The 24,887-nt window shown below is 47.5% G+C and overlaps 1 protein-coding gene across 1 annotated transcript in view; it reads left to right on the forward strand.

Annotated features, from left to right (window-relative positions):
* The window catches only part of LOC147683184 (actin filament-associated protein 1-like 2), a 278,687-nt gene that overhangs the window by 201,228 nt on the left and 52,572 nt on the right, over positions 1-24,887 (forward strand). The window contains exons 8-10 of the mRNA XM_086944799.1: positions 1,335-1,595; positions 8,885-8,957; positions 11,159-11,376. Coding sequence (XP_086800925.1) covers positions 1,335-1,595; positions 8,885-8,957; positions 11,159-11,376 — 552 coding nt within the window. The remainder of the gene's footprint in view (positions 1-1,334; positions 1,596-8,884; positions 8,958-11,158; positions 11,377-24,887) is intronic.

A 24,887-nucleotide genomic window follows, 5' to 3' on the forward strand; every position in this document is an offset into this window, starting at 1 on the left:
GGCAGGGTCCGTAGAGAGCCTGAGCCGACTTCTTCTGCGTTGCGGCCCCCACTTCCGGCCGAGCTGGAAGTTGGCGTTGGTCGGACCGGAGCTTCCACTGTGGGTCCCGGCTTGAGGCCCACACTTGGTCGGATGGAATCTGCAGCCACAACACCTCCACAGGAACCGCAGAGAGCTCTGGTACAGGCGGCCCAGGCTCCACCACACTCACTGCCCCAGGGAAGGCACTCCGGACATCAGGATGTAAGGTAAGGATTGATTTGGGGCTAACTGATCACGGAGCTCCGAGACTACGCGGCCATCAGGGATCGCGCTTGGCCACGCCCCCCCTATAACTGACCTTCTTAATTTTTATTCACAGTAACATTTTTACTTTTTTTCATTTTGTTTTCTTTCTAGTAGGGTTTTTTCTTAATGATTTCTTAATTTCCACATCATGTTGTCACTCCAGTGCTATATCTAAAGGGCATCACTTCACAGCACCAAAGAGCTGCTTTACAGCTAATTTTGTACTTACATGTGGATGAGCTGCTTGAACACACAGGCAGACGCGGTGTGCTGCAGTGTGTCATTTGGATCCCACTGAAGGCACAAGGAGATTGTGATCCACAGTCCCACATTCAGTCTACCACAGACATAGTGATGCTCATGCCTGCACTACGCTTCCCCACGCCTTATGATCCACTAGCTACCCTTCAGTGCCTAATTTGTCAAAATAATTTGACAGGGCCCTTGTCAGTAGGCCACTGCAGCTTGCACCACCAATTGCTCCCAATAGTGCTGCCAATACCAGTACTACCCATCACATTCATATGAGTGTGACAATTCAGACTTTGAATATACATTAAAATTACTAATACATGCCGCCAAGCTATTCTTATAGCTGTGGGAGGCAGGTATTTATGATTTTAATGTGTATATATAATTATTAAACAACAGCTTATGTGCGCCTCAAAAAATAAGACAAACAGCGCCACCATGTGGCAGGTTGTCATAAGAGCCGGTGTTAACAATAAAGTATGTGTGCCTAGTACCGAAACCACCGGCTCAAATTAAGCACTGCTACTCCTTCTCTATTAGCTGTCCAAGCAGTCACACAAGTCTAGTTTTTTTTCAGCCACTGCAGCTGCAAGAGTGGGTAAAGATGGAGATTGTACCCCCTGGAAATGAAGGATGGAAATTAAATACAGAAATAAAATGCATAATAGGGTTAATGTTTTTTTCGGGAACCTGTGTCTTCAATCCTTTTATTAAACAGACACAATTTCAAAGGTATCAGCTTATGTAGCAAATCTTCAACTCTGTATAACGTTAGTTTGCTTTATCTATGCTAGGTGATTGAGGATGTCAGCAGCTCTCCTCTCTGGAACCCATCTTCAAACAACTCCCCAGCTCTGCCCGGAAGAGACAGGATTAAGAACTCACCTCAGCCTGGCAAGGAGAGGAGCCGGTACTCACCTCGGCCTGGCGCAGAAAGAAGCAGGCATTCTCCGCAGCCCAGTGCAGACAGGACCAAGCCTTCCCCGCAGCCTGTCACTGACAGAAGCCAGCCTGCGCCCCAGTCTACTGCTGACAGCAGCAGACATTCACCCCAGGTATGTTGGGGACCTCTTGATAGATTCTGATAAATATACAGAATGTGATTTAAAATCTAAAATTGTATGATAATAGATTTTTTTTCTAACTCTGTTAGGTCCATGAAAGAATGATCCTCTTACGCTCTCTGTCTGTTGACATAGGCAGGTGAACATTAATTGTAAGATTATTGTTGGTTTAGGAAAACAAATGCACAAATCCACCAATCACACAAACTGTTCAACTCACTTCCTTGACAGTTCTCAACTATGAAACCCCCTGGTCCAGAATAGATATTTGATCACTCTGTAGTCTTGTAAATGCTCAGCAGAAGCGAGCACACACTATCTCTTGGTAGTAGAGGCATAGCATAGGGACAGAAGTTGCTTCACAACATGCAAAAGCTGTGTATCATTGCATAACAGTCTAGAGTGACAGGAAGCATACCAGCCCTTCTTATAGCAGCAAGGCTCTTTTCATGAGAGCTTTTACCTTTCCTATGCTGTGTGTATTATTTTCTGAATGGTGTTACATGTGGGGGCTGAGACAGAAAGAGAGAGTGGAGAGAGAGGTCAGCACATTGTGTGCTGAGTGAATGGTGTCTAGCAGGGGCATTCAACGTGATTCTGAATTAAATGGCTTCACTTCAGGTGGCCTTCATCCTTTGTGGACATGACAACCTGCATGTACTTTGTTCTATGGAACCCAACAGTGCAGCTGCTTGGTAGGCATGGCGTTAAAATGTATGCTTGCTGGGCAAATATCTTTTTTTGTCGATTGCACCTGCGTCTTGCCCTACTCCACTTCATTTATTGTGATTGGTTTATACTAAAAACCAAGGGACATGGCAGATGCTCTCTGTGTTAATCAACAAGTCACCTTGACTGGTTATAATCAGTCCTATCTTACAAAAACCATATGAAAAAGAGGGGAATGTTCGAATGTAAGTGAAGTTCTCCATTTCATTGGCCCTGGCTTTCTGTCATGGTTGGGACAAAGATACTGAACTGTTTATGTCTTGATCCTGTCTAGATAGGAATTGTGGTCTAAAAATAAAGGAATGGTTTGAGGGCCAGAGTAATTACCAGTGGCTGAGATTAATTCAAGCAATTAATTCACTCCTATTTCAAGGAAGACAAACCCCTTAGGTATGATAGAGGTCCGCGACTTAAATGCAGGGGCGTAACACAGGCCCCGCAGCTCCTGCGGTGCGGGGAGGCATCTAGCTCAAAGGGGCCCCCTCGGCACTGCACTCTGGCCTAACAGCTCCTGATTGAGCCTGGAGGGGGCCCCTCTAAGTACCGTGCAGGGAGGCCCCCTCACTTTTCGTTACGCCAGTGCTTAAATGCAGGAAAAACTGGTACAGACCATGTAGTACCAGTACCAAATATCCACCCATCGCTTTTTTGTATTTTCCTTAGTTGGACAAAGGTGCTCAGCATAGGTTGAATAAGGCCTGTTTTTCATGCTCTTTACATGCATTCAACCTGCCACGGGTTTGCATCCAGCGAGCTTAATAATCTGCAAAACCATTGGAGAAGCTCCACATTTGTACTCTGATGTTTGTTCATCTCTGCTGACAGAGGTCACCAAAAAGTGAATCCCCAGCCTAAGTGAGGATGGCTACTTCCCCATCATCCTAAAATAAGGGGAGACTAGTAGTGGTAGAAGTTGCGTGATTGCACTATTTGCGCACTTTCCTCTTATGTATTAACTATATGTTTGACTTTGTATAGTTTGAAGATAGTATTGTCTGAATGTTTTATCAGTTTATTATTGTACCTTATGATGAATTAGCATTCTGTATTTTCAAGATAATGTCACTGAACCAAAATAAAGTAAGAAGATGATGGGTTAGAGTGTGTTTTGGGATGGTAACTGTGTGGATGGTGGTCTCCCTCTAGGCTACCATTTGTCCATGGTGTGCAGGACAGCCTTCATCCCTGTGCTCAGGGCCCACAAACTAGTCTTACCATTGTTGGGTAGGAGGATGTTGCCCTTTCCTGTGTGCCCGAATTGCTTGCTGCCATCCAACTACAACAGCCCAGTCATCAGCTCTCTCAGGGACTAATCCACATCCCCACCTGTACCTGTCCAAACTGGTCTGACCTTAAACTCCCTGCAATGCCGGCTTTAGAGCTGTTAGCGCCCAATGCAACAATCATTTTTGGCAACCATGACCACCTCCTCGGATTCCCTCACGACCACCGGGCAAAAGTGCCTCTCATCTCTCTATAGCCCCTCTCTCACATACATTTCATTTGTTATAATGCACTGGTAAAGGCTGGCTTTACTATAAGAAGGGATATTTAACCAAACAACCCCCTTTCCAGCAACATTAGCAACAGATAATGAAAGACTAGGGAAATAAACAGAACGTCCTAACCTATTTTATGCAGTTTGCTTGCAACTCTTTGATACAGTTCCTAACAGTCACTGTTCTATATTAGAATTGTATCTTATGAACTGCAGTAACAAAAGGATCTCTGTGACATAAGCAGCAATCCCCTTATCTAGCCACATTAAAATACAGATCTGTGTTCCGCACAGTACATATTCTTTTCAGTAGGCATATTTTCAGCAGGCATTTTTAACCCTCTGCGCTACTTTATGGCGAGTCAAAACCAGCACTAGACAAAACTCTGATCTCTCTCTCTCTAGGAAGAATGTACCTTTCCTGCAAAAACGAAATACTGACGCATATTCCATGGAAAATGGTTCTGATTTGCATATTTGTTTGAAAGCTGCAAAGGTGTTCAAATTACTAGCGTGCTGAGTTGACACAAGCTGGAGATTATAATAGAATCCCCAACATCAGGAAAAGTGATAACAGATAAACATGTAATGAAAAAGAAAAGAGAGAGGTATTAATTTCTTATTATAAGGAATTATATAAGAGTGAAAATTCTGACCTGGTGGATATATCAGAACTCCAGAGAGCCACAGATCTCCCAACTATTCCCCAGTAAACAAGAAAGGATATGGAAAAAGAAATCTTCATGGGAGCGTTTGATGGGTAATTGCACGTGAGTACCGAGAAGGTCACTCCTATTCATTTAGTGGCTGAGACAGAATTCTAAATTAAAAATGAATATCCTCACCAGATTATTATATCTGTTTAAGATCCCAATGCAAGACTTGAGGGGCATACAAAAAACCTGTGATATGTTTGTGTTGAATAACTGCACACCAAGACTTTCTAGAATCCTACAAAGAACTTGGTATGCCAAACATAAGTAGGTACTTCTACACAGCCCAGATGGGGGTGGTGTTTTGAATGGTCACTGTAACAAAAAGAAAAACATTGGCCACACATGCAAATGGTGCTGTTAGGAAAGGCACCGTGAGGCGTAATAGGGCTGGATAGAGCACACAGACCTAACGTGGCATACGTCTCAGACATAATTGCCAATTAAAGAAGATATGGGCAATCTAACTAGAAATAAAATTATCCCCATTTACACCCATAAATAATAACCCTGATTTTACACTCGTGTCTTGGGGTACCAAATGAGCAAAGTGGCAAAAATGAGATTGTAAAGTAATGAGATATCTGTTCATGAATCATGAAAGTAAGGCCTCAATTTATAAATTGGCGGTATGTATACTCCATTGCAAAGGCGATGGTGTATACACAATGCCAATATAACCGTCCACCTGTCCGATTTAAATGTGGGCAGACCTTTGGTTTGGCAACTGTGAAGACTACTCTGTATCCACTGTGACCAAACTTTTTCAACAGCTCTGTGGAGTAAGAACCTTCGGAGAAATGACTACAAGTTCGCCTGCCCAATTTAGATGGGTTGATATGTAGTTGTTCCGTGGGTAAAGGACTGGCACAAACACCAAATAGGGGCAAAGAGGATTTTATTGCCTTTAACATAGTTTCTCATCTTAACGTCAGACTTTCAGAAGAATATTTTGAGACTTCTTTTCTCTGGTAAGGACTTCGTGTTTTCTTGGACTCCCGTCTCACTAGCTCCCTTCTGGGCTTGCAACGACTTCTCAAAAACTCAGGGTCCATAAATCAGGGAACACAAAACAAAAGGAATACTACCATCAGCTTCCTTGTTCACAATTTTTAAAGTGATTGGGATGGGTAGTGAGGGAACATCTGAACACACGTGTTGCACTCATGACCACTCTATATTGAGGAAGCTGTGTTGTGCAAAATAAAACGTGTAGGTGACCGAGACGTAAAACAAAGAACTGAAAACGGTGAGGCTGCGGCTACAGGAGTTACGGGGGTGCTCTATCCCGCCTCCCCACCCAGACCGTGAAGCGCTTCCATACCTGCTCGAGCCACGCTCCTCCAGAAGCGTGGCTGGGCGGCTCGTGGTGTTGTTGGCCTCCTGTCTCCTCTGGACGGCTTCGGCTCCAACTCTCCACATCCCCTTCTCCATCCTCCGGTTGCACTTCCCCTAACAACACCGCCGGCTCGTCCTCCGTCACGCTTCTCCCTTCGGGTTTCGGCCACACACCCTTCCGGGATTCCCTCGGGGTTAAGGATCCGTAGCTGGTGCCATCATGGGATGGAATCACGTCCACCTGACTTCCCCATTCGTAGTTGCTCCGTCCGGATGAGTCGTCGTCACAGGCTGGATTTCTGGGTGTTGCAGTCCATACGTCCTGTAATCGGAGAAACGGAAGTCACAGAGGGAGGTTTGGCAATAAACCAGTCTACGTTACTGGAGTCATTAGGTAAGTACTGCATGTTACGGTAGTCATTATTTTTTACTTTTTCTTACCTGGCAGCAAGGAAAAGTAAAATCATTATAATGATTCCCCCCACCATTGGTGAAGCCCCCATGGCGAGGAGAGCATTAGTTTTTCTTTTCAAAACGACAATCCAGTTTAGGGATTTTCTTTTTAAAATAAAAAAAAGAATACTCTTTGCTACAGGGCTTCGTCCATCAGATGCAGCCCTGTAGCAAACATTAAAATGCATTGACAGGAACCGCTGTGAGGCCGGTTCCTGCCAGTGCCTTTATAAATAACCCCTTGGTTGGTGGTCATTTATAAATTAGGTGGAAGCCCTGTCCACCTTGGGGATGGAGTAATTCACTCCGTCCCCATGGCAGATCCATGGACCGTCCCCCTAAAAATAAATCAGATTCTAAGTCTTTTGAGTCAGAAAGACTAAACTACTTCCACATTATTGAGCTCTCCACCCTAGTAATAAATGAGTGGGGAACAGAGTTGATCCCACTTGAGAAACTGTTCCCCAGTTATGAATCTTCCAAAGGTCTGATATCCATGATCTAGCACAATGTTTCCCAAACTGTGGTCCGCGGACCCCCAGGGGTCCTTGACACATTCCCAGGGGGTCCGCAGGCAGCAGTTTTAAAATCACTTCAAACTTCCTTTTAGAATTAGCAGTTTTCGAGCAACAATAAAAGTGTCAAGATAACACCAATGATTAATGTACCTGCTGGAGACAGAGAGAGAGAAGAGTTTTGTCCAGTGGCAGCTTTAACTTATCTAATGTAGCACAGGTGGTTAATATGCCTACTGCAAAGAACATGTACCATGCATTTAATTTTTTTTTAAATGTTATGTGCATAGGTCAGTCAGTTACTTACTGCATTTGTCAGTAACTTATTTTTCTTCCCAGATTGCCGTACCCTGGTGCATAATAAGGTCTTCATTTACTATTCTTTAAAAGCTAATAAAATTCAATATGTAATGATAACTGTGTTGTAGACTGCACCATTGTTTCCCAAAAACTTTTGGGGGAGAGCAGTCCAAAGCCCCCTCTGTAGGGGCCAGGCTCACTCATTGCACTTGGTATGCACCGTATGGGGACTGGTCTGAAAACATTTTCTAGGGCAGCTTTTGGTTTCCAGTCTGGCACTGGCAGGAGCAGAAGCCTCGTACTGCAAAATAAAACCAGCCATGTAAAAGTTTGTCACTGGGATGCAGCACCAATCTTCCCATTAAATTATTTAGTTTTTTCAAATAGTTTCAATATAAAATTTTAAGACGGATATTTACAACAGAAGTGGAGGAGCGTGTCGTTAGCCTCCTTGGCGTAATGACACGCTCCAACACTTCGGAAACATAGGGCTGCACCATATTTACAGGAATATGTTGCAGCCTTGCGGTTCCCCTGTGCTGGCGCGACACTTAAAAGTGTAGCGCCAATGCAGGCACCCTTGCACCATAGTGCAAGTGTGACTGCGTGCAGGGGAAGATATACAGGAAGATCCTCCTTCCTGAACATAAAAAACCCAAGGCGTTTTGCTTTTTCCATGTGTACTGCATAAGGCAGCACACATGGAAAAAGCAAAATCGAGGAGAAATAAAGCATTTCTCCTTGTTTCGTCAAGTTAAGTTCAGGTGTTTCCTGGTTTTCATTTTGGCGCAGCCTCCTATTTACGCTGCCCTTGTAAATAGGAGGCAGCGTTAAAAAATCAATGGGTGTTGCAGTGGAACGCCCACCGCAACACCCACTGCCCACCTCTTTCACGCTAAGTATTGCATGAAAGGGGGTCTTATTTGCAAAGCAGCGTTAAGCCACAGTAAGTGGCTCAACAATGCCTTGTACATAAGGCGAAGCCTGTATCGCCACGGGAACATCGCTAAAAGTGACGTTCCCATGGGGATAGGGGGTTGTAAATATATATTTTCTTTTGTGTACGCCTGTGTTTATTTTGTTCGAATTACTGTTTTAATGTTTGAAATTTAAATCCTACAAATTGCTTGGGGGTCCCCGGGTTCCGGTGGTGACTCAATGGGGGTCCACAGGAGTCAAAAGTTTGGAAACCACTGATCTAGCAGGTACTAAGGTCTTCTCTAGTACCCACGAAGTGGCCATTTCTTAAAAGGTGGGAGTGTGATACAGGAAGCAAAAGAGATCAAAAGAATGGGAGAAATTGTGGAAAGATATTCCAAAACTGGTTTGCAGTGTGCAAGGAAGGGAAACATGGTATAAGATTAGGTATAACTGTTATATGATCCCAGAAAATCAGACAGTACCAGTTAAATACGTTCAGCGCAGGACTCTCCAGAATCAGATGATATTTGCAGGTGGCCGCTGTTAACAAGAATATTCTATTCCTTGAACTTTGACTTTTACTGTGTGATGGGGTAGAGAGGGACAGGGGAGGTGGAAAATAAGTTTACTTTAAGAGAGTAAAAATTACATAAATGCTAGAGATTTATGGAAAACCATTATGTTACACTTTGCAAGTTGTTCCCAGTCTGGGGAGGGTGGTGTCTACTTTTGGGGCGTGATCTGTGTGCTTTTAGGGTTCATTATACCCTTATAGGTGACACGAAGTGGAAAAGCTTTTATCTCCTCTTCCAGGTGAAAAGTGCTGCACAACGCTCCGAACCAAACCATAACCTGAGCCCGACTCCTGTGACCACGCAAGAGCCAGGTGAGATATCTAAGATGCTGGCAAGGACATGAGTGGCAGACAGGAGGAGAGTGACTGAGAGAACACATCTGCATTCAAGTGTTCCTCTTCAAGCGAGATACCGGCTAGCAGTTTGTCGTTCCCATGGTTAAATATTTCTCCATTTTGAGAATTGATTAAAAATGAGCAATGTGTTTGGCGGTAGCTGAGAGCTACACAGGGGTGCTCAGTAGTGGTATTCATGTTTCCATATCTTTCCTCAGTTCAAATGGTTGGGTTACATTTTGGGCAGTAGCCTTATTCCATAGTACTTGAATACAGGAGAAGGTTGTGTGGACACCAAATTTAGTTCCTATATTGGGAATTTAGAACAGAGTGTTATTAGTATTGCAAAAGTCAGCAATTAAGAGTGGCAGTCTCTTGTCTGATACTACACTTAGGCTCATAATCAAAGGGGAATGAATCACTAGGCTCAAAGAACCAAAGTCTCACAGACGTTGTATCGGAGACCTTCAACTACACTTTCCCAGTGTGCGGTATGTCTTTTTTCTCCGCGGTCAGTTGAATAGTGTCAGTCATCATCCAGTCATAATCACTTGAGGGTTCGGTTCTCCAAATGACTAGCCAACCTCCACTAGGAGGATGACTGTCTAGCGGTTCGCAGTTGTGAAGCGTGGCTAGTGATTAAGAATATCTCCTTTCCTGTATCCTGTATAGAGAAGGGTTAGTAGGTCAGGATAGGGACATGATTGAAAGAAAAGCTGGTGCATAAGTGGATTGATATTGGTCCACTGTACCTTGTGGGGGTTAACATGTTTCGGCCTAAGGGTTGCTCATACAAGTCAGGTGGCCTTCTTCAGGACCCTGATGTGAAAGGTGGGCTTCAATATTCACATCACCTTTGTTTCAGAGAGTACATTCACTTACCTTTCTATGTGTTGAGCACACTGGTGTCCAAGAATGGCCTCTTCAGTTCCCTAACACTCTCTGTGTTGCAGCGGTCCTTTGCTTGATTCTAGTGAGGCTGGATGCAAGGGCCTCTTAACTCCTGGGCAACTCATTTATTTAAGATGACCTGCTTTCTGCTGGGACTGTTGTTTTACTTCCTGGTCAGATGTTTATCCTGTTCACACCAGTTAATTAGGCTTCTCTACTTCCAGGACAAATCACTTCAGCAGGACTTTGGCAGATCCTTTGCTTGTTACCAGCCTTAGGGGGAACAGCAGCACATAGGGCAACAACTGTTTGTTGTGGTGTAACAAGAAGTTCGCAATGAAGTCCAGACAAAGGGTGGTTTACTGACTCACATAACTTAGTATTTATCCCACTCAGGAACCTTGGCGGAAAGCCAATAGAAGGCTTTTTTGCTTTAAAAAAAATGTAACGTTGGATAATCCCAGACAGATGCATATCAGTGTGGTTTTATCCTGGACATTTGAGAGCAGGGAAGTAGATCGTCATTAAAGTGTCAGTTTGTGTACCCTAGGGAGAAGTCAGAGGGACCCCTTAGATTGCGTCTGTCTTTTGCTTGGAGGCAACAAACCCAACAGAGGGCGAGGGAGAGGATGGGCACTGTGGCAGGGCTGAGTGGTGGGCCTGGGAGCGAAGATATTTATCCTTCTTAGAACACCGCTTGGTACCTGGTATCGCAGTCACAGTACACCGATGTGACATTCTTCACACACATGGCACACAATTGTCACACTGTTGGGAAGTAAGGATTACAGTTATTAGAAACTGAACTGATCAGGAATGACCAATCACCCAATCCCCACAAGAGGACAGGTTAGAGGTCCAAGCCCATGAACTTAAAATTAGCTGATATTGAAAATCAACATCCCCATAGTTTGATATTAGAGGGCAGTATTTACCCTCAACTATGGATGATGGTGGAGTTTGTGTGCATTTCCTGGAAAGCAAAGTATGCTGAACACTGTCAAATCATAAAGCACTTCCATTGAACTTACTGATTGATGACTCCACTGTTACATACAATCAGGAAGGAAAAAGTCAAAAAGAAAAGGCTGCACAGCTTTCCTTGCCCTACAATCAAGCTGCAGTTAGTTTAGTGTTAGTCCTATAATATGAGCTTTGTGATAGGATTGTTTATACTAGCAAAAGACTCCAGCTGGTTGTGGTAGAACGCGGAGCATCATGCAGTCTGGTTCCTCTCCTGCCTCTCCTAGAAGTCTCACAACCTTTTGTATCCTCTTTTCTCCCAGGTTTCTTGAACATGCTCCTCGGTAATCAGTGGCAGAGTTTCTGGTGCTTAGTGGAGAGGGGTGTCCTTCGGATGTTTAGGGATTCTGGATGCACAGGCCACCCAGCGCACTTTGTGGTCCTTCCAGGAAGTGACATCACCCCTAGTAGAGGCCCTGATCTGGGACTGAGGTACAGCATCAGTATCAGAAAGCATGGCAAGGACGTCACATTTCTTGAGGTGAGAACTATACTCTGCTTGTTCATTGAGAGACTCAGTTAATTATGCCTTGTTCCTCTGTGCTCCTTCAAGTTTTTACTCCCCTGGATCTGTCCTTTTTGTGGCTCTGCCCTGGGCCTCCTAGTAGATATATTGTCACAAACACCCTGCAAGTCATAAAAGGAGGGTGGGTAAGAAAGCATAAGCTCTCTGTAGACATTTAATGGGAATTGATCAATAGCAGTGGGGGATATGTATGAAATGTACTAATACAATAAGTTGTGATTTAAAAATAGAAGGAAAAGAAATCCCTTGTGTATATTAAGAATGCCATTTTAACCACCCAAGGTTTGACCGCCTGAAGTAACCTGCCTCAATGCAGAGGCGGTTGGATTCCATTCTACACAAGGATAGAGTTTATTTATTTATTATTTATTTATTTATTTATTATTACAATTTATAAAGCGCAGCGAATGCCCGTGGGCGTCTTGGCGCTATAAGTTCAGTTAATGTCTCTGAAGAAAAAAGGTGGAAAATTCTGTCGGTGATGGTTAGGAGCGGACGAGTTACTGGTCGAACAACCATGTCTTCAGCAATTTCCTGAATTGGAGAAGAGAGTGAGTTGATGGGTGTAGACTCAAAGCGTCGGATTACAGTCACGGAACACCAGAAAATGCAAGCATTGGAAAAAATCAGTAGGTCTGGGTTTAATTCAGTGGCGCAGCGGCCAGAGCGGCTGATTCCGGGGCGCGGGCTCACGGTTCAATCGCTGGCGCCAACAACAGCTCAGCACCATGTGACTCTGGGCAATAGCTCACCTAAACTCCCCGACGGCCGCCAGCTCCTTGAAACCTTAAGTCGAGAGATGTTTGCACTTTACAAATATGGAATATTATTATTATAATATGCTAACATATTATTTGTTAGCACATTAGAGTGAGATACACAGGAAGGAGCCAGAAAGAATGGACGCAGACAGCGAGCGTTGTAAAGAAGTCCCATGTACAGTTCATTGCAAGCAGTTGAGTGGAGGGGGAAGCTTTCACCCAATCAGTGGCATTAGGTGAAAGATGAATAGGCTCAGCCAAGCTTGTTTGACAAAGTCACAATCTAATGGCTGAAAGAGCTTACCAAGGAAAGCTTATAGTTGAAAGAAAGAAATGAGCACAAAGCCCACACTGTGTATACTGTTATTCAAAAAACAGACCTAAACACAAAGAATGCATGCACTCTAGATGTCAAAGGTGAAAGAGGGTGGCATGAACAAAAGAGAGATATAAATAGAGAGTGTGAATGTGTATGAGAGGGAGAGAGAGTGTGTGTGTGAGTGAAAGAGACAGAGACAAGTATCATCTGATCAAGGAGAAGCATAATTTATTGGATAGTTTGTGATGCCCTCTGTCATAAAGTGGGTACTCAGTCTGTGGACTTTCTTCAGGAATGTGCACCTATTCATTGAGAATATAGAACCTGTTTAACAATGTCACCATCTAGGTGAGAATGGACGGCTTCTAGAACCATCCCCTGGGTGGTAATGGAGGCGCTCCAGAAGAATAGACAACCTCTGGCTGGAAATGGCACACACAAGCAAGGGAGCCAGTGATAGAGAATAGACTACTTCTTGCTGATAACAAGCAATCCATGGCCGAATGAAAGAGGGCACCTTTTCTTTATCACAAATGTGGCTAAAAAAAGACAACAAGGTCTACGAGATTAGGTAAGTACTTCTCAAGTTGGGGATTCTCAGAAACACAGAAAATACAGCTGATAGATTTGAGGCATGAGTCTCGAACACAGTAAGGTTATCCTATGGGAGAAACATACACTGCATAGGGGTACTTGCAGTCAAGGTACAGGGATGTCCTTCTGAACTTAAGGTAAGTTGAGGCAAAGATGCTTTGAACCACCAGTAGTTTGGGCTACCTGCCCTGGTGTGTCCTGGTGCAGAGGTGCTGGTCTCAAGGATAGCCCTAAATGCTACCTCTGAAGTCTATGGAGAACCTGTAACAAGAAAAATGCTGCAAGTGGGCTCTTGGGGACAAGTCCATCTGAACCCAAAGGGGGGCTCGGTTCATGAGGTCCCTGGGGCAAGAGGGCACTGTCTGTAGGCTCAGACTCATTCTGTGGGGCTATGTGTAGAGGTGTTTTGGCAGGCAGATTGCTAACTTTGCAGGCTCTCACTTTTTTAGATCGACCTGGAGATGGAGATAAAACCGGGCAGCAGGGCCACTTTCTATGATGGTCTCTCTGAAGATGATGTCCCACGTCGGTAGGTCAGTCTTGGTGGTGTTGGTGTCCGGGCTGGACACTGAACAAGCCTTGATTGCTGTACCCCAGGTATTGGAGTAGGGCAGCTTCGGGGGGTCCTTGTATCTCCAAACTTGGTGGGGAGATGGATCTGACCTCTTGAAGCATGGTGACCTCCTCCTGGGTGGCTGCTGCATCAGTGGACACGGTGGTCAGCAGATCGGTGAACCGAAAATTGCGGTCAGTGCCTGCAGGCTGCAGGGAAGTGGCTCCTCCACTTCAAGGGAATTGCTGCGTGGTTTGCAAACTGCTGGCAGCCCTCTGAAGCTTTGGTAGGTTGCACAGCTGATTCCAGTGATGGATTTATTAATACATGCATCCAGAGGACACCTTAGAGGGGCCGCCGGAAAACATGCCAACTACTAGTGTGCTGGCTAACTGGTCCTAACAAGCGTGCCATCACAGACAAGTTTATTACCCTCAGATGTGAGGGCCCACGCTCTCAGTAGGTCAGTAACAAAGCCTGCTTTGGCAGAGGGTGTTTTACATCCACTCCAGCAGGATGACCCATACATTGGCATTCCAAGGCAGGGAGCTTCAAAGAGCCCACATCCTTTGGTATTCATATATAGCTTCCCTCAAATGTGATGCCCACCCACCCCTCCTCTGACCAGGGCCCAGTTGGTGCCTGGACAGGCAGGAAAATTAGCAGTCAGAAAGGCATGTTCACCTTCAGGCTGGGTCTACCCCTAAGGTGGGCTACCTGATGTGGACACAACGTTTTTAAGTATGCAATCTTGTTGATGGCAGAATTAGTGACCCCAGGGGTAAATAGCCAATTGGCTACTACTCTACACTCCTCTAACACCCCTTAATCTAGTGTTGAGGGGAGCCCCTGGCACCAGGAAATCAGATCCCGCTGACCTGAAACAAGAAGAAGGACACTAAAGAGCTGTAAAAGCAAGGACAGAGGACCAGTGTTGGACCTGTCAGCCTTAGGGTGGTCTTCCCCTACCTTTTTGCCCTTGCGCTTCCCATTTTCACTGGACCTTTTTGTTGGGCTTAAGACTCTGGGCGCCTCACCACTGCTAAACAGTGCTGAGATGCAGGTGCTCTCCCCTAAAACTATATGACGCTGGCATATCTGCCACAAGCCCCTGCTACTGCAGTAAGGCTTAATCCTCCATAGGCTAACATTGGGAACCCCCCTTATGGGATAATGTCTGACAGGGACCTAATAAGCCTGTCATGTTTGGTCTTGTTGGACTCGGGCGGGGAACCCTTTCCAAGGATATATGGGGTTTGGTCACTACTACGCTAGGGATCCCACTTTTAGAAAGTGGACCTTTTCCTGCCTACACTTAGATTGTAGTGGGAACAAAATAGGGCTGGCTCTAATCAGCAAGGCTGAGCCTATATAACAAATAACAAAGGGGGAATGCCAGTGCTGATACTATAGACTTTGGATTAGAATTAATCCTCCACAAACAGAAAATTAGATTCCAGAAAGGGAACTGCTTTTTAGTCGCAATTTTATTTGTAGAAAATCAACAATATGTTAATAATTCATCTTTACATTAGAGAAGAAAAAACATTGGAAGAAAATCAAGATGAAAGCGGGCCCATAGAAGTACATTCAGTTAAAGTAATCCACCATTCACAACTGCAATCATGTCACATTCACAACACATTCAACACAATCAGACTTGACTCAAGCATACCACATAATACTACTCAAAAGAGGAAAGGTACAAAACTGGGTCTGCGTCAATTAAGCAAGAAATTCAGAATAATTATTTGAACAATAGTACAAAACCTACACTTAGATTGGGCACTGCAGACTCCCCCCTCCCTTCTGCATACTGAGAGCTGCCTAGTTTGGGAGGTGGGAGTGGTGATTCACACCTTCTCCCCTTGGATGGGCTTTGATGGGCTGCCCACTGTAGCCTTAACGGCCCTGTCTCTTGTCACTGTGACAGCCAGGTCTGGGAAGGCAGTAAACATCCCAGAACTCCCTGGACTCTTTCAGAAGCCCCCGCCCCAAGACCCTTCCAGAGACTTCCACCACTTTCCAGTAACTGGACTGTAGACTGTATAAGGGAGGGTCCTGGCCTCACATTCTTGTTACACCCTGGACTAAGAAGAAATTCTTCTGGAGTACAGACTGCTGCACTAGAAGGATTGCCACTCTGCTGGAGCTGACTGGTCCTAGGAACTGCTGCCCAGTGGTGATTGAGCTGCCCTACTGCCTGCTGATCTGCCCCTGCCAAGAGGAGACTGAAATAACATCCCAGGAGTGTCTCCACAACATTCAGAAGGACTACCTCTGCGCTTCTGAACAGCCTCTGTACCCTAAACACTGTCTCTGCAGCACTGGGTGTGGGAGACCACTTCTTACACCCCTAAATCACGCTGTTTGGGGACCTTGACTGTATGGCATAGCGCTGTGGAGGAATTTATTTGAACTGAGAAGCGCTGCAGGGAAGGCACTGTACATGACAAGATCACTGCTGGCCAGGGTGGAGCGCACTATTTAAAGTCTTAACTGAGCGTGGGTTCTTGCACACTAGTGAAGCCAGATTCAAATCTGCCCCCGAGGCACCACAGTGGGCCTGAGTCAAAGCGAGGCCAGCATCTTCCTTTGGAATAACCCCTGCCAGCCCGGGATCTACGTGGGGTGCCTTGCTCGAGATCACCTCTGACTGCGACGGTGAGGAATCTGAGAGCGCTGTGTATCCGGGACCTGAGAGCTGCTGAAAAACCCGCTGATTGCCCTGAAGTCACCGCCACGGGCCCAGTGTTCAAGCCCTCATAAATCTGCCTCCGCATAACCACCACGTGGCCCGGGAGCCCAAGGGCCCGTCATCACCACGTCAGGACCCGCCACACTGTGATTGGGCGCGGGCACGAGGTGTCACCTAGCAACATAGGTTGCAGGAAGAAGGCGAGGCGCAGCGCGCTCTCACGTGCCGCTGGAAGCCCGCGGCAATAGGGGAAGCCCTCCAGAGTCCAGGAGGCGGGCAGAAGAGACCCCGGGCCGAGGAGCGCACCAGAGCAGGCGGGATAGACCAACCAGCCCCAGGTAACAATCGACTTCCTCAAAGGTGGCGGGGTTGCCTGGGCGGGCTCGGGGGTCAGCCGGGCTGTTGGGCGCATGGCAGGAGACTGTTTGGGGGCATTCGGGATAGCGCAGTCACCTCCCCTAAGGACCGAGCCGCCGAGTATAGCGATATCTGGGGTGGGGATAGGAAGCCTTCCTTTCTGGGCTCAATCCGGAGACTGTGCAAACTGATAAGGGGGTTGATTGTGCCCTTCTGAAAGTGAACGAGTGGGACATTCTGGTGACTGTGAGCCCCGCTCCTGGTGACACGCTCGTATCGGGGCCCATTAACTGTGCATCTTTTTGCCCCCCATAATCCAAAACACCCTTCCACCGAGATGATCAGTGTGGAAGGGACTGGCCTTCCTATACCTTTCGACCTGGGCATATCGCTGTCTGAACTTTGAGGAATGGGTTTTAGGCCTAACGTTTGCTGACTAAAAGACAGTCCCTACTTGAATATTGATAACGGCTGGTCCAAAGACAGTTGTTTGACCCTGTGGATTGTATATGTTGGATTCGTGCCATTTATTGGGGGGATCTTGCTTAACCCCTTCCATGCTGATGACGAACCCCAGCCGTCATGCACTACAGTGCTCGTGTGCTGATGACGGCTGGGGTTCGTCATGGCCCGCCCCTGTTCATTTGTTTACCGCACAGGGGCGGAAACGGGCCAGCAGGGAAGGGGTTAATGAGACTTTTATTTGTATACAACTGGTGTGGTGTCCCTTTTGTAGGTGCTTTTTACTGTGTCACTTGTGTTGTGTGTTGCACAAATACTTTACACGTTGCCTCTTAAGTTAAGCCTTCCTGCTCTGCGCCAGGCTACCCTGTCGGAAGCAGGGGTCCCTACTTGGACTAGGGTGCATACCCCGGCCAACTAGAGACCATGGTTTTAACAACCAGCAACTGACTTGGTACTAACCCTGCTGGCCTGCCTGCTGTCCCTGACAATTGCGCCAAAGACTACTCTTCCTGCAGCTACCTGCACATCTAAAGGACTGGGTGGACTTCCACCCTTCACCCAAGACCCAGGGGCTCCCGTGGAGTAGCAGAGCTGCTCCCCTGCATTTTGGAGGCACCCCAGAAGAACCTGCGAGTACTCCGAACTGCCAAAACCTTACACCCGAAAACACCAATGCACCCGTGCCCCTTAGCCCAAGTTGTAGTGGGCCAACGGTGCCAGTGTGGTCCCCAGACCCTCCAGAGAAGAAGCCCACATTGGCTTTGCCAACAGTGGACTTCCCAGCGCCACTTGCAGCCTCTTTGTTCAGGTCCCCTCTACCGCGAGTGTCTCAGGTCTTGAAAACCTGACAGCTGAGACCACCTCTGCAAACGGCCGCCCCAAACCTGAGGAGACGAGGACCAAAGGTGTCCCTACGTCCATGAGCATCATGAGACCTGAACCCTCTTGTTTGTTTAGCCGAGCTGGTCCTCCAGTCCTGGCTTGCAACATCTTTTTGATCGGACTGATCCCTATTGACTTACCTCAGGCCCGGCCGCCCCAGTGCTGCCCGAGGTGACCTGTTGGTGCTGCCTTGGACCCTGCCCCATGCTCACCTTAAGTCCAGAAGATTGGTCCTGTAAGTCGCTGTAAAGTGCTTGTAGACAGAATATGTTTTTCCTTCATAGTATAACATTACTACTTTAGGAATTACCCTAAGTATTGATTTTTTAAAACTGTAAAAATTCACAACTCGAAACTTACTTACTTAATCGTGATGATCTTGGTGCCTACATATAAAACATTTAAGTGTTATGTTTTATAAATTGGTGGGGATTTCCTTATTGAGTTGTGTGCCTCATTTATTGACCATGTGCATGCAGCAGATGTCTAACACTCCTCTCTGATAACCCTAAGGCTGCTTGACCACATTATACACCCTAAGAGATCAACTTGGTATTGCTAGAACAAACCCCTGTCTACTTATAAGGGATACATGGACTCTTTGTACAGTATACCTCTTTTTGGTATACTGTATAAAGCCAGCTTCCTACACCCCCATCTGAGGATTCTCTCTTATTACGGTGTAAAACATAGGAGTGAAAAAGGCTGAGGCCCCAGCTTTATGAACAGTGTGTTTTTTAACCATACCGTATAGTCCTTGTCTAAGACCAGGCAGCTGCACAATATGTGGCCTAAATAAGCATGGGCGAATTTTGCGAATCTCGCGTTCGCGAATTTTGCGGATTTGCGAACTCGCAATCCGCAAAATCCGCGAATTCCCGCGAATTTGCGGATTTTTTTTTGTGTGTTCGCGCGTGTTTCTGCCAGTTCGCGAGGGTTTTTACAATTTCGCAATTTGCGAACTTACCTGTCGGGTCGCAAGTTTTGCGAACTTGTTGTTTCTACGTGTCCAGCCTGTTTGGGACACTCTTCTTCATCACTGCCACTCTCTGTCACCACTGCCACTCTCTGACTACTCATGCCACCCTCTGGCCCACCCATGCCACCCTCTGTTTCATCACCACACCCTCTGGTTGTCCAGTGTACATTATTTTCGGCAAAGCAAAGCACACCTTCCCTGCCTCAAGTGACCTGAATTAATTTGGGGCTGATTAATGTGTCACAGAATATTTTTTTAGCTGGCACCTGCTTCCTTAGTGCTTCCTGATTAGTGATCTTTTGCACTTGCTAAGTGCTTTCATTGTTGCAAAATTAGTTACAACACCTGCCCTGCCCCAACTGACAATAATGAATTAGGGGCTGATTAATGGATTTTAACTTCCAGCCTGGCTCCTGCTTGTCTCCCTTAGCTGTAATTCAGGACCTTTGTGGCATATGTGTAACTATTCTGAGGTTCAGAGCAGGGTCACATAATAGTTGCAACTGGCAACTGAACTCTGGAGAGGCCCCTCAGGAAGCACTACAGGAAATGGCTACTAATGATGAGCCTGAACTTTTGAACCTGGTAAGTAGTTTCAGTTTTGCTAAGATCGTATTTCTGCAATTTAGCACTTACTCGCGGGGTGCGAAGTTGTACTGGCAAGCCGCGAACTCACGCGAACAGTGCGAGCAAGCCATAAAATCCGCTGCTCGCGGATTTGCGGATTTCACGGGAAATTCGCAAATCTCGCGGATTGCGAATTTACCGAAAATCCGCAAAATCCGCGAGCGAAACGGATTTTCCGCCCATGCTTAGGCCTAAAGACTCCCTCTCTTTGTTAAAAAGCTGGCATCCTGGTTACACTGAAACAGATTTCGATCCCAACCTGAATGTGTCCAAATTTATTGCTCAGAATTGCAACCTTATGAATTTGTATTTTGCTGTCATGGATAAGGAGTCAAAGAAAAAGCCCATACCCAAACCTGTGTTATTGATTTGGGAAACCATTAATATCAAAGCCTAATGATCCGAAATTGGGCCTATTTTTGGTACAGGAGAATCTGTCATATACAACCTTTTAATGTAGTGTTCCTGTCACCCGGGAGATACAAAGGTGCCATGCGCATTAACATTCCTTTCCTAGAGTTCAGGCTTTCTATGTAATTCCAAAAACATTGTAGATCATTCTGTTCTATCCACTACTTAGCTGTTTAGGTTTTTGTGGTGGGGAAACATGCTCAATTTCTGTTTCTTTCAGACCAGTGCTATGTTACCTGGCTCACTGTGGAGTTGCCAGATCTTTCTTTTGATTTTGGAAACCATTTTTTCATATTTCTTTCTTTTTCTGGATGATTGCTCGTCTCGACTTCTGGAGATAGCAGCATCCAAGGAGTACAAAACTGTTCTGTGCTAGAGCTCATAGCTGCCATCTGTAAATGGGTTATTAGCTGATGCGACAGTGATGCTGTCTAGTTTGAGGCTTTCCAGTAGGAGTATAAATGTAGTAAGTTCCTAGACCATTGGCTTTGTTTGTGGCTCTCATGGCCATAAATAATACCTACTGCAGTGAGTGATGAAGTTGCGGGTTTGGTGCAGCTTTTAAAAAGTCTTATTTTTGGCCACGCGCCGGTCCAAGATGGCCGCATAAGTCCTCGGCTTTGTAGCACCCATCCCCCAGCCCAACTATCCTATGACTTATCCTGACCTTGAGTTGTATCGCCCGATGGCGGAATAGTGGCGGAGGCCCCGGCAGCAATTCTGACCCCTCTGTGACACCAAGGGTCGGAAATACGGGGATTGCAGTTTGAGGCCTCGGGGCACCGGAAGCAGGGGACTGGAGTGCTGCCATTGGCCCGGGCGCAATTTGAAAACATGGGGCTGCGGACCGGAAGCTGCCGGTCTCGCCCCCCCTTCCCCGGAACTCGCCGCTGCATTGCAACGCCCGTGCCAGAGAGGAAAAGCAGGGGCACGTTGTGAAGGGCACCACCCACGTCACTCTGGCGAGTGATCACCGGTGCTTGGAAGAGGCCTTGTTGGCGCAGTGGCACCGGCGCAGATCGTCAGGCGGGGGTGCGGCCGCCTGAGACATTCCTGGTGGGGGTCGCAGGGTGTGTGGAGGGCTGCTGGCTATGGACTCGGTGGCCCCCCACCTGCACATAGTTTGAAAAGGTGCATTCTACGCCTAAGGGGGCAGACTCGGACACCCGGAAAGCTGGCAATTTGATCCTGGGCTGTAATTACCACCTGCTGTGAGATTGGAACCCCAGAGGGAGCTGGACTTTAGGTGGCCCTGGTGACTGCCATTGGACGTGGGAGGTCTGCAGAATTGATTGGTTGGGCCAGGAGACAGAGGTTTCGGGGCAGTGTTGAGGGGCCCACCCCGGGGGCCCGTCGTCAGAGTGGTCAGGAGAGACCAGGAGTACTTTGGCTGCCGGCGGTGCCGCGGTGGCTCCCTTGGTGCCTCCCTCCTGGACCTGACCCGCTGGTCTCTGGCTGAGTGGAGGTGGCTCGGTGGGTCTGCCACGAACGGCCTGGCTGGAATTTAAGCCAACGCATATCACCAGGTTGGCGGCGCCGGTGAGGCCCGAACTCAGGGATTCGGATGGCGACCAGGCCGGAGGTGGTCAGGCACCAGCTGAGGACATCTAAAGGGGTGAGACAGGTCCAGTCTAACACGTTGAACAGATACACGATGCCCAAGGGCTCCCCTACTGATTAGAGACACGCACTGCCGGCGGGGGTGACTCCTCGAGTTCTTCATCCAAACCGACGCTGCTTGATGTCATGGTCGCGATAGATGGGGTCAAATCGTCACGGGGGCAGAAAATGAAGTCCCTTGACAACAAACTGGACACAGTCACCATCGAGGTCAACCTTATTTGTGCAGACCTCACCAAAGTAAAGGAGAAGGTAAAGTTGCTCGATTTAAAGACCGTCAGTCTGACCGATGATGTGACGCTACTCCAGCGGGAGGCGAGGGAACTCAAGCCATCTCACGACTTGACCGAGCAGAAACTGGTTGAGTACGAAGGATGTGCCCGGCGCAACAATGTTCGAATCCTGGGGGTGCCGGAAAAGTCTGAAGGCCCGGCCTGGACTTATTTGTGGAAGATCTTATCCTCACTCACCTCAAACCCAAGGGATTGAGTAATTTCTTTACTGTCAAGTGCTCCCACAGAGTCCCAGGTGGGCACCCCAAGCCCGGTGCGCCCCCGTGTCCCATGATCGCCAGGGTGTTGAACTTCCGAGACAGAGACGCTATCCTGCAGGCAGCCCGCCTGGGACCCCCTCTGCGGTATGAGAACGCCACCCTCACTTTCTTCCCTGACTTCATGCAGCTCGTGCAGAACCAACGCCGGAACTTTCTTGCTGTGAAGAAAAAACTAAGAGACTGAAGTACGCCATGATGTTTCCGGCGCGCTTGAGGGTAGCGGTCAAAGGGAGAGTCTGGTTTTTCGATAATCCGGAGGTGGCCTCGGACTGGATCGGCAGTCGCCCCCCTGGTGGCTCGATGGAACAAGAGATGGACGGAGAGGACGCATTGCAGGAACGGGAATGAGAGCAGCACTTGGGACTAATGTACATTGCCAGGTATTGGGGTCTCGGCCCACGGCTCATTTGGGGAATCTCACGACTTGACTTGGTGATGTTGGCTTTGATGGGACCATTGCGACTGGGTTGGGGGGGGGCGTGACACCGGCCTTCCTCCTTATACAGTAGTTTAGTGTGTGGAGCGACAGGCACTCTGCCAGTTGGGGATGGGCAAACACCATGAGCAGGGGTGCAGGGTGGGGGGAGAGGGGTAGGGTTGGTTGTGAACTTCGTTACTTCGTTTCAAAGGTCACCTGGTTTGTGAGTAAGTTAGTGGTTTTGCTTGTTTCAACAACATCGAGCGACAGCGCAGTGCAGGCGACATTTCTGTGCCAGTGTGATGGCAATAGAAAGGAGGGGATCAGGGATTAGGGTGCTGAGTTGGAACGTAAACGGTCTGGGGGACAAAATAAAGAGGGGGATGGTAAGTCAGTTTGTCAGAAGGCACTCCCTGATGTGGTGCTTATGCAGGAAACACATTTAATTGGAAACAAGTGCATGGCTTTACACAAAGGAGGCTATAAACTGGCGGCGCAGGCAGGATTCACTACGGGGTCGAGGGGGGTTGGCATATTAGTTAAGAACTCATTCCCCTTGCTATACGTGCCACATGGTCTGATACGCGGGTTAGGTATGTTGGGATATCGGGGCAATGGGAAGGGAAAACCGTATTGTTTGTGTCCATATATGTCCCACCCGGCCTGCAGTCAGACACATTTCAAGACCTGGGTTAAATCTTTCTGATGCTGCCCTTGGGCCTCTTGGTGCTGGGGGGAGACTTTAACGCAGTAATGGACGGCGAGTTGGATCGGCATCCGGCGCGTAGGCTTAGACCTTTACAGAGGTGGCTTCCTGACTTTTTGGACGCAGTGGGGCTGGTAGATGGCTGGCGGGCGCGTAACCCGGATACAGCACAGTTTATGCATGTGTCCTTCGCACATCAAAGCCTTTCGAAAGTAGACTATGTGCTCATTCCAGCCATGCAGGCACATGCTCTCTGGGAGGTACGTCACCTGGGTAGGGGCATCTCGGATCACTCCCCTGTGTGGCTTGAGATGGAGTTTGATTACGCACAGGCGGTAGAGTGGTCCCCATTAGCCCATGGTACTTGAGAGACCCTTCTACGAAGAAAAGCATAGCCACTGCCACAGACAGGTACTTTCAGGAGAATCAAGGCACTGTGGATTCTGCGCAGACCCTGTGGGAGGCCTACAAAACGGTTATTCGGGGAGAGGTTGTCTCCTTGATTGCTGGAAAAAAAGAGGGACCGGCAAGCCGAACTGGAAAAAGCAGAAGAGGCAGTGTTAGCATCAGAAGAGGAGGTGGCTCGGACGGTGAACCCCGAGGGCCTTCACCGTTTGAGGCTTCGGCAAGATGAGTTTAGCTGCATCGCTAGCGATAGAGCCAGGGCGCAGAGTAGAGAGGTTCAGGTCAGAATCTACGAGCATGGAGATAAAGCGGGAAAGCTGATTGCTTGGCTAGAAAGAGGGGAATGGGCATCAAGGCTGATGCCTGAACTGCGGCGGAAGGATTCCAGCATGATTACGGACCCGCTGGCTATTGCAGATGCTTTTGGCAGGCATTACCGAGAGGTGTACAGCACCATGCGTACCTTCACAGAGATGGACAACAGAGAGATGATTAGGTATATTCAGTTACCGGTATTATCAAGTGAGGATAGAGTTATCTGGAGTCCCCACTTACAGACGATGCGGTGGCGCAGGCTATCAGAGGAGTGTGGTCGGGGAAGGCTTCGGGGCCAAATGGTATCCCGGTTAAACTATGTAAATTAAAGTCCGATAGACTCGCCCCATATCTCTGCTTCATGTTCCGGAAAGCCGAGACAAGGGACTTCTCCCATATGACCAACGAGTGGCCAATATAGTTGTCATCTACAAAGAAGGCAAGCGCAGAACGAGCCACGCATCCTATAGGCCCATTTCATTACTGAACGCTGAACCCTTGCAATGTTGCTGGCGACCCGCTTGACAAAGGTCATCGCCACCTTGATCCACCCGGATCAATCGGATTTTATGCCACATCGTAACACAGCCTTGAACCTGCGACGGTTGCACGGAGTGCTGGGTAAGACTCCTACAATTATGGAACCGGCAGCTCTAGTGTCGTTGGACGCCACCATGGCGTTTGACATGGTTGAGTGGACTTATTTATTTGCAGTACTGGACAAACTGGGCTTCGGTCCGAAATTCACAGGCTGAATACCCCTCCTGTATTCTGACCTGATGGCCCGGGTGGGGGTGAACAAC

Source organism: Lissotriton vulgaris, chromosome 11 (genome assembly GCF_964263255.1).
Source record: "Lissotriton vulgaris chromosome 11, aLisVul1.2, whole genome shotgun sequence".
Taxonomy (NCBI): domain Eukaryota; kingdom Metazoa; phylum Chordata; class Amphibia; order Caudata; family Salamandridae; genus Lissotriton; species Lissotriton vulgaris.